General features: G+C 46.1%; 1 protein-coding gene across 1 annotated transcript; it reads right to left on the minus strand.

Annotated features, from left to right (window-relative positions):
• LOC115569897 (ribosome-binding protein 1) lies at window positions 1-9,061 on the minus strand. The gene is made up of 3 exons (XM_030398115.1): window positions 7,485-9,061; window positions 5,363-5,884; window positions 1-1,259 (listed from the first exon to the last, which is right to left on the minus strand). The coding sequence occupies exons 1-3, from the start codon at window positions 8,827-8,829 to the stop codon at window positions 1,237-1,239; spliced, it is 1,890 nt and encodes a 629-aa protein (XP_030253975.1). The 5' UTR covers window positions 8,830-9,061; the 3' UTR covers window positions 1-1,236.
• Between the last annotated feature and the right edge of the window lie 285 nt (window positions 9,062-9,346).

Below are 9,346 nucleotides of genomic sequence, written 5' to 3' on the forward strand. Positions count from 1 at the left end.
TTGCAGTTTAGTTGTTAGATTTTAGTCTTTATTGTACTATTTTTTTTTCTTGACAATTTGCTAGCGGACATGTGAAAACTTGGACCAACAAAACATCATCATCATCATTATTATTATTTTTTTTTTTTCGTTTGTTTTAATTACAGCATATCGTCAGACTGCGGTAACAGTGAGAAGATGTGTTTTTAGAAAATAAAAACAAAGAAAGACAAAAAAAAAGAGAATCCAAACCAAACAGGAAGAAGAAGAAGAAGAAGAAGAAGAAGAAGAAGAAAAAACCAAAAAAACAAACATTTTTGACTTTAATATTCGATGGTGGTTTTTTCTTGTTTTTGTTTTTTAATTCATGTACACAATATAACAGTCTAAAAACATTAACACACAGAGCTGAAGACATTACAGTGTTGGTTGGGAAGTGGCAGTCCTCAGGGCAGTTTATATACTGTAGCAACATGGTCCTGCTGTACTGTCAAATATCTACTGGGGTCGGATGGGGAGGGGGCTGAGAGGGGTCGAGGGGGGAAGACTACAAACCAAAATGGCCGTCGATATAAAACTAACAGTCTTTTTTTTTGTTTCTTTTTTTTTGTTCTTTAAATCCACCAATCAGGAGTCGGTAGAGACAGAGAGCAGAGTTAAGTAGCTCGACGAGGAGGAAAATAGGACGGCGGCGGTGGCGAGAGGCGGGTGAGGGGAGGGAGGGAGGGAGGGAGGGAGGGAGGAGGAAATAAAAGGAGGGAGGAGGAGGTGGAATGTCTCGATTTTCTTTTTTTTTTTAAACATTTCTGCATTTTTCTTTTCTCTCGTAGACAATATAAAATCTCACAGACAAGCAAAGAAAAAAATAAAAACACTGGATGTTTTTTGTATGTATGCATGTAATCGGACGGAGGGGATGATGGATGGATGGATGAAGGGATGGATGATGGATGGAGAAAGAAGGGCTTGAATTATTGCTTTCTGAGTGATTATTATTTTTCACTTCTCATCTACATGAATTGCATCTTTCTCAATCTCTCAGTCTCTCTCTCGCTCTCTCTTTCTCACCATGGTGATCTGTTAACACGTGATTACTCTGTTTATTCGGGAGGAAGGAGGAGGAGGAGGAGGAGGAGGGATGGAGGGATAGAGGAGGAGGAGGAGGGGGAGGAAGGAGGAGGAGTTAGGGTTGTGAGGAGGGGCTCAGAGCTCCTTGCTCAGCGAATCCCGGGCAGTTCTAATCCTCTTTGTGTGGCCTCACACGTTTCCCGCCTTTTTGTCTGGTAAATGATAACAGAAGAGATTGAAAAAATGTATTAAATAATAATAATAATAATAATAATAATAATAATAAACAGTCATATAAAAAAGGGTTATATGTTGTATGTGTGTTTAGTGGTTTAGTACAGATGTCGCTCTCTTGGGTTAGTTTAAAGTTATTATTGTGTTAAAGGACGTACAAAAAGCAAACAACAACAACACAACAGTCGCATGAAGAAAAATAAGTGTGGGGGGGGGAGGTCGTCGTCACCATGACAACCAACAGGAAGTCTGTGTGCGTCTCTGCCTGTCTGTCTCTCACCACTTCCCTTTATGTCCTCTACCTGTGTTTGTGTCATCTGTCCTGAAACAAGGTTTTTATTTCCCCTCTGAAGTGAAAGCAGCTGACGGCCGGCTGCAGGCCGACAGCGCTTCTGTCTGTCTGACTGAGAGACGGACGGAGAGAGAGAAGGCTGGTTAATCTGGCTCGTTGACGAGTCTCCGTGACACTTTGATTTCGGCTGCTAATCCGTTGATGGACTCAACTCTATTGATGTCTGCTAAACCCGCTTTTCTCTTCCACAGCAAACAGAGAGCTAACTATCTAAGCTACAGCTAGTTAGAGATATCAGCCAGCTGCCTGCGCAGCGCGGCGGCCGGAGGGTTTCGAGGAGGGAAAGGTCGAGGGTCCGCAAGCTTTGGTGGTTTTAATCCATCTTGTATTAGAGCGTTCGTGTTTTAACTGATACGAGCTCTTAAAATGTTCCTCTTTGCATTGAAACGGAAGAAGCTGTCTCGTGTCGAACTCGTTTGAGGGCATGAACATGCTCAATTTTGAACATTTGTCGTGAACTTGTCAGCATTTCAACGATAACAAGTAAATCTTACAAAACTTTCCTGAGATAATTATCGTTTTGGTGTCACTGCAGCCTGGACTCATGCAGCATAGGCAGTGAGGATGACGAGAAAGAAAGGAGGCTTTCCAATTAAGACGTGACCTCCATTATTCTAACTCAGAGTATTGCCTGGAAGACTTCTGACGTAGGGAAGAGAATCATTTGTGTTTGAGAGTCTTTAAGTTTGAAGTGATGGGGATTATGTTGTGGGCTGCTAAGAAAGCAGAGGAGGGAATCAGTTTTACAGCTTTTTGTGCTCTGTGAAGGTAATCGCTCAGTATTTTCTGACTACAGCTGTCTTGAATTTTCTAATGATGTCTCGTTTTCACTCCCAATGTGTAAAACATGGCGGTGAAGGGTCAGCTGCTGCTCCTGTAAGACTAAAGCCCCGTCCAGACGACAACGCTCTTTTGCGAAAACGCACATGTATTGCATCGTTTTGGCCGATCGTCCATACGGATCCTGAAAACGCACTTTTTTGAAAACGGGTCTCAGGGTGGAGAAATCTGAAAACGCAGCCCTCCCGTTTTCCATGTGGATGCAAATATTCTTGAAACGATGCCGAGGAAGACGGAGAAAAAAAAGATCGTTTTCGCCTGTATGGACGGCCCCTAAAGCCATGAAATGAATGACTAAAGGCCAAAAGATTGGCGTTTGGATGGGCGCTTGTTACTTGTTCTTAAGTTATGTGAGATAACTTATAAGATAACGGACCAAACTAAATTATGACTGTTTCACAGTAACGGTCCACAATGTCCTGATGTGTAAAATGTTTGTCAACAAGCTTTACTTTGAAACTGGACGTTGCACATTATTCATTACTAAATTAACTGCTGCAGATTTCTGCTAATTAACGTGTCACAGCTGATCAGGCGGCTGTATTTGATGAGTTGGAAGTGAGAACGTGCTGAAATTGGAAGCCATAATTGTGACCCGGTTTTATGACTGCAAACGAAAAAGCACACGTCTAAAACTTAAAATTAAGTGCGGCCTTGTCTTGTCATTTGGGTTTAAACATCTGATGTATCTCTTGTGCTTTTCAGTTTGTTTTAAATGTTATTTGCTGTAAAAAGCAGTTTGCAGAGAGCCTGGCACAGTGTCAGGCCTCGGTGAGCCGAACACGAGGTGTTAAACAGAGTTCAGGTTTAGCAAAACAGTTTGAGCTTCAAAGACGCTCGCGGTAAATCGCACGGCACCACAAACATCTGCTGGGCTGCACGAGATCAAAGCCAGCCGGCTGCCGGACACCGAGCATCACGCTGCACTCGCATGGAGAGAGGAGGCTGGGACTGGTAAATAATAGAGGAGGGAACAGAGCACCTTCTGGTTCACCTCCTGGTTCACCTCCTGATGCTGAGTGTCCAGCGGCGGCTCCCAGGTGGGACGGTGTGAAACGGTACGAACGAAAAGGCGATGCTTCGAAAAGAAAAAGTGACCCTAGACGATAAAAAAAAACGTCCAGAGATGTCAGATTGAATCTCCATCATTGTATTTCCTCTCATCGCGGTAAAAGTAAAAAAAAAATCAAACGTGTTGCCGCTCTACTTTGTAAAGGACTGCAGGGTTGTTACTCTGCACTGTGGCAGGTGTGTCATGAAGCAGTTCATCTAAAAAATTTGATTTGTACACAAGTTCATAAACAGCCAGCTTCCAACCGTAGCTGCCCTGGGAGCCCGCGCTCGCCACCTGAGTCACCGTTACTGTTGAATGGTTTTTGTCTGGCTGTGCATGAACTTGACATTATAATGAAATCAAAACGAAAGAGATGCTTCTCTCTCTCTCTCCACCTCTCTTTCTCTCTACTCGCTGGTTTTTTACACTCGTGAACAAAAAAAAACACTTATTAAACAACGACACTACGATTTGTTTAAAGGGATTTTCAGGAATAACTGCTGCTGTTTATCATGCAATCACCCGGGAATGTTGGCATGCCTATGTATATGTGCTTCTGCATATACAGTGGCCTCACTTGTGTTTGTGTGTGTGCACCTTAAATATATATAGTTCAGCATTTTGGGAAGAAGAAAACGGTTCACTCAAGAACAAAAATCCTTATTTTTATAGTCCACAAAACATCGACGTCGACTTAGAAACTTCAACTGACTTTCCATTAGACTGAATTTTGATTCTTGGGGGAGCTGTTCCTTTAAGTATGGAGGCGGAGTCAGTATGTGGTTAGCCTAGCTTAGCATAAAGTGACTGAAAGCAGGGGGAATCAGCTAGCCTGGCTGTGTCCAAAGATCAATACGTATCAGCGCCTCTAAAGCTCACTGACTAATTCAAGTGATTGTCTGGTCTTTAAAATATGGCAAAAAAAAGTCAGTCACAGTTTTAAGGTGTTAAAAGTGTTCGCTGATTTGGTTTAACCTCCTAAAATAACTTTGTTGCTGGTTTAATTTCATTTTTAAATGACTCAGTGCATACCTGTTGTTCCTCCTGTAATAATGAAGCAGTTCACTGCACTTATGTGTCAATAAGTGAGTTCTGGAGGTGCTGAAATGTGTGTTTTTTTACTTCAGGCAGAACAAAGTTAACTGTTATAAGTCTTTATGCTAAGCTACACTAACGACGTCCTGAGTCCAGCTCTGTATTGCACAAAGAAATGAAACTGATGTCGAGAGAAAGCCAAATAATTCCCAAACTGTTGAACTTTCCCTTTAAAGCGTATGTTTGCATGCTATCCGTGTGCTAGCCTGTGCTAATATGTGTAACTTTACATTTGGCACATTGAGTGTATCACCTGTGCATAAGTGTGTGTTTGTGTTTTATGTGCGAACGTGTGTGTTTGTGGTGCTAAATGTCGCCGTCATAACAACCATTTAGACCGTTGTCGACACACAGCTCCCTCTCTAATTGGTCAGTCGCTGCTGACATCACGTTCTGAACGATGGCCACCGCTGCATCTCGAAGATCCCTCTTCCTCATCTCCTCCTCCTCCTCCTCCTCCTTCTCCCTCTCTCCCTGGTCACATGCCTCTGCAGCGCCATGACCACCTCCATTTTGTGGAGACTCTGCCTCCCCTCCCTCCTCCCCCTCGTCCTCCTCCTCCACCCCGCTAACCACTATTACTATCTGGGGATGTTGGCAGCTGGTTTTAGTTTGTTTACTGCTATCGTTTGTTAGTGCTGGTGCTTGTTGTTGTTGTCTGTTGTTAGTATCTCCTTCTTTGCTGCTGCTGCTGCTGTTTTGAGGCTCATCAGAGTCCCGCTCGGCGCGCTCTAACTCACCGCTGTTCACAGCTGCCGTGGCGTTGATGATCTTGGCGTTGGCCTCATCTTTCGCTCCTGCCTCCTTGGTCTTCTTCACGGGGCTGCCCCCCGTCGTCTTCTCCTCCTCCTGGTGATTGTGTGTGTCGTGCTCCTCCGCCGTGCCATTAGTGTGGCCGTTGTTCTCCCCATTGGTCACCGGAGCGTCGGCCGGCGTCTTCTCCACCTCCTTCTCCGCCTCCTTCGCCACCTCCCCTCCGGTCTCCGCCGCCTCCGTCTTCTCGCCCGTGGCTGCATCTTTGTCATTGGTCTCCTCGGTCGCTGTGGCAGCTTCACCATCGGCGCCGGCTTCCTCCGCTTCCTCGGCTGCCTCTGCTCCCTCTGCTGCCTCCTCCTCTTCCTTGGCGCCCTCACCCATGTCCACACTGGTGGATTTGCCCTTTCGCATGATGAAGTTCTTCAGGGAAACTGCACGGCCAAAATGTGAGCGCTTGGCCTTGGCTGACTTGCCGTCTTTGCCCTCCTCCGCTGCTCCCTCCTCACCTGGAGGGAAGAAGAGAGGTCAGAGTTGAAGCCTCTTTATGAATGATGACATTTCTCAATGACTGCCTCGGAAAAATCTGCCATTTAAGAGAAATGGCACTTCCTCCTGCAGAACGATTGAGTACACAGGATTAATATAACTTAATTAATAGGTGTATTTCTAATTTTAACAGCCACAATGAAGAGTACCACATGTCAGACTGCCTCGATTCATTTTCTGTGTCACTGGTTTATTTTATTGGATTTATATGGAAGATTTTACAGCCGCAGTTGGGTTTGTTTCAGCCGGCTCACTGAACCTCCAGTGGCTGGTAACACAGAACTAATAATTTATTGCAGTGCCTTGGTCTATAATAATCAAAGGTAAACTAATATGTCACTGTGACAGAGGGAACAAAATTCTACTTTATCTTGTAAAATAAATATTTCTGTACAGCTCTGATGGAGCTCAGGATTCATCAGGAGGACAGCTGCTTTACTCCCAAAACCTGAACTGTGTGTTTGACCTTCTGGAACACTGAGCATTTATTAACATTAAAACCTGATCTATCCTTTTAACGTGTCTGGAGATTTAAATAATCATTAATGTCAAGCTGTGTTGCTTTTACCCATCTGCTATTAATCAGAACGTAAATTTTTATGACCTTGACCGCTCGCCTGTGGATTATCTTGTTGCCTATCCATAAAACTATGATCTGCACACATTACCACTTGGTAATAACAAATGGTATGTCTTTGTTTTTTGCATTTACCATTCACCATTAAAGACATTGCCATCTATTTAAAAATGATTAGCAATCAAACAACTCTTTTTTTTTATCTACTACTAAGTGACTCTGATGTATCCTTTGTGGTTTTCACTACACTTTCTCCTATCTGAGGAGGAGCTGTGTTTAAAGGGAATTTAGGTGAATGCAGAGTGAGTTTAAACCAATCCCCTCTGTTTAAAACAATTAGGATATCCTCGCTTGAGAATCAGTAAAAACCCAAATACAACGAGCCCGGGGTTCTGTGTTTTTGTACCACTTTCTTCATGCAGCCAGGAGCAGAACGCAAGCTAAATTTAGTCCTCACTGTTGACTGAAGCTACAGTGTGATTTGAATTTCACATCAGATGTTGAATATTTTATTTGGGAGAATGTTCAATTACATTACCTCCCTCAGAGTTAGCAAGCCACTAACTCCTGTCTGTACTCCCCCGGACAGGGACCGACGCAGAAATGAGTGTGAACACGATGTCTGCTGCTGAGTCTGAATGTTTTAATGGTGACCACGTTGAACTGGGAACAGAAAGCTTGCTATTTTAAAACTCTTCATTACACATGTAAGGTTGTCCTCTGCACATGAGTTTAAGATAGCTTCTTATGAAATGAGATCAGTCTTCAGGGGTTAATGAGATGTTTGATGGTGTGGAAAAGAAGATTCTGCTGCTTAGTTTTGTTGATGATTTAACATCTTCAGGCCTCGATCAGTTGGCTTTACCTCACGACTACAGATGACAGGGTCTGTACCTTGTCAGTTTAGGCTTTATATATCTGGGACAAACCTGCAGAAGCTTCAGCTCTGTGGTTTATTTGTCAGTACACCTGTTTCCTCTCACCTGAGGTGGCAGCTGCAGCTGCATCATCCTCCGCGCTGGGGGCGCACTCCGTGTTGGCGCGTTTGGACTTTGGGATGACGCGCTTCTTGAAAGAAGTCCAGATCTCGTTGGCGTGTTGCGTCACGGTTCCACCTCCTGCCGCTGTTGCTGCCTTCTCCTCCTCTCCTTCCTCAGCTTTCTCCTTCTCCTTCTCCTCCCCTCCCTCCGTCTTGGCCTCCTCAGCTCCTTCCTCCACCTTCGCCTCCTCTCCTCCCTCAGCTCCTGCCGCCTCCTCTGGCTTGTCAGCAGAGTCTTTGTCGGAGCCCTTGGCCTTGCCGCTGATGCCGACGATGGACGGGTCCCTCTTCAGGCCCTGGAAGGTCCAGGAGCGTTTCAGCTTCCACCTCTTCTGCCCCGAGTCCTTGGAGTCCAGCGTGGAGGAGTCTCTGCCGCCTCCTTCTCCATCCTCCTCCTTGCCCTCCTCTACTCCTCCTCCGCTCTTTTTGTGCGCCTTCTGAGCCATGAGCTTCTTGAAGGAGTGCCAACGCCTCATGTGCTTGGTGGCTGCCGAGGAGGCCGCAGCTTTCTGTTCTTCCTCTGCACCTCCTTCTGCTCCTCCTGCTGCTCCTGCCTCCTCTACAGTGGAGTCTGCGGTGGTGTTAAGTGCTTCAGGATCTTCCAGCCGGTCCAGGGACTTGGACCGAACCTTTACTTGTTTCTGGGGTTCTGCGGCGGCGCCGTCCTTCTTCTCAGTGCTGCGATGGGAGAAGATCCTCGCCACCGGCTTTCTGATCAGATCTCGAACTGTGGATTTGGACTCCGCAGGTTTGCCCTTCTTCTCCTCCTCCTTCTCTCCATTTTCTGGAGCTTTCTCTATCGCTGCTTCTCCTTCTGCACCTCCCTCTGCGCCTCCCTCAGCTGCAGCCGCCTCCTCAACTTTCTCTCCCTCTTTCTCGCCTCCTTCAGCTGCGTTCTCCTCTCCGGCGGCTGCGCTCTGCTCCTTCTTCTTCCTTCCTCCCATCACCTTCCCCAGGCCACTCTTGTTGAGGAAGGAGTCCAGGAACGAGGTCTTGGGCTCCGCGGTGGAGGTGTTTTCTGAGCTCTGAGGAGCTGCCGCCTCCTCGCTCGCTGCTGCTTCTCCCTCCTCAGCTCCTGCTGCCGCCGCTGTGTCGTTATTCACAGTCTCTTTGTTATCGACAACCTCGTTGTTGACAGCGGTGCCGTCTTTATCGACAATCTCGTTGTTGACAGTCTCTGAGTTTGCGTTGGCATTTTTAGCCGGTTGCTCTGCCTCTGTCGGCTTGCTCTCGGGGGTTTTCCCATCTTCCTGGACCACCGGCGCCGCGTTGGCCTCCGTCGCCGCCATTTCGGAAAGGGAAAACAAACAACAACAACAAAAAAAGTGTGCTCCTTCCTTCCTTCCCTGGCCTTCTGCCCTCCTCTTCCTCTCTCTCTCTGGTGTTTCTTTCCTCCCGCTGTGATGGCGCTCTCAGGTCATGGAGAGCAGGGTGGAGAACAGTTGCGAGGAGGAAAGATACTCAGCATCCTACTAGTCCTCCAAACTCCTGCAGAGGAAAGAGAGACAGGGAGGAGAGGGGTGAGGAAAGAGGGATGAAGTGAAGGGCGGACAGAGAGAGAGAGGAGGAGGAAGCACAGATGGTTAATAGTCTGAATCAACACCATAGACACTCAATTAGTCTGGTCTAGACTGTGCATTGAATGGGGAATGAAGTGTAACAAAATAGAGAATCTCAGCGGGAAATGCAATGCAATTATGATGTTTCCTCATCAGTCACACTTGCAAAATTCACACCCGGCGTGATTCGATGAGGGACACACACTCCTACTATTTATTTTTCAATGGAAAGGCTGCGGTGCAACAC

Source organism: Sparus aurata, chromosome 2 (genome assembly GCF_900880675.1).
Source record: "Sparus aurata chromosome 2, fSpaAur1.1, whole genome shotgun sequence".
Taxonomy (NCBI): Eukaryota; Metazoa; Chordata; class Actinopteri; order Spariformes; family Sparidae; genus Sparus; species Sparus aurata.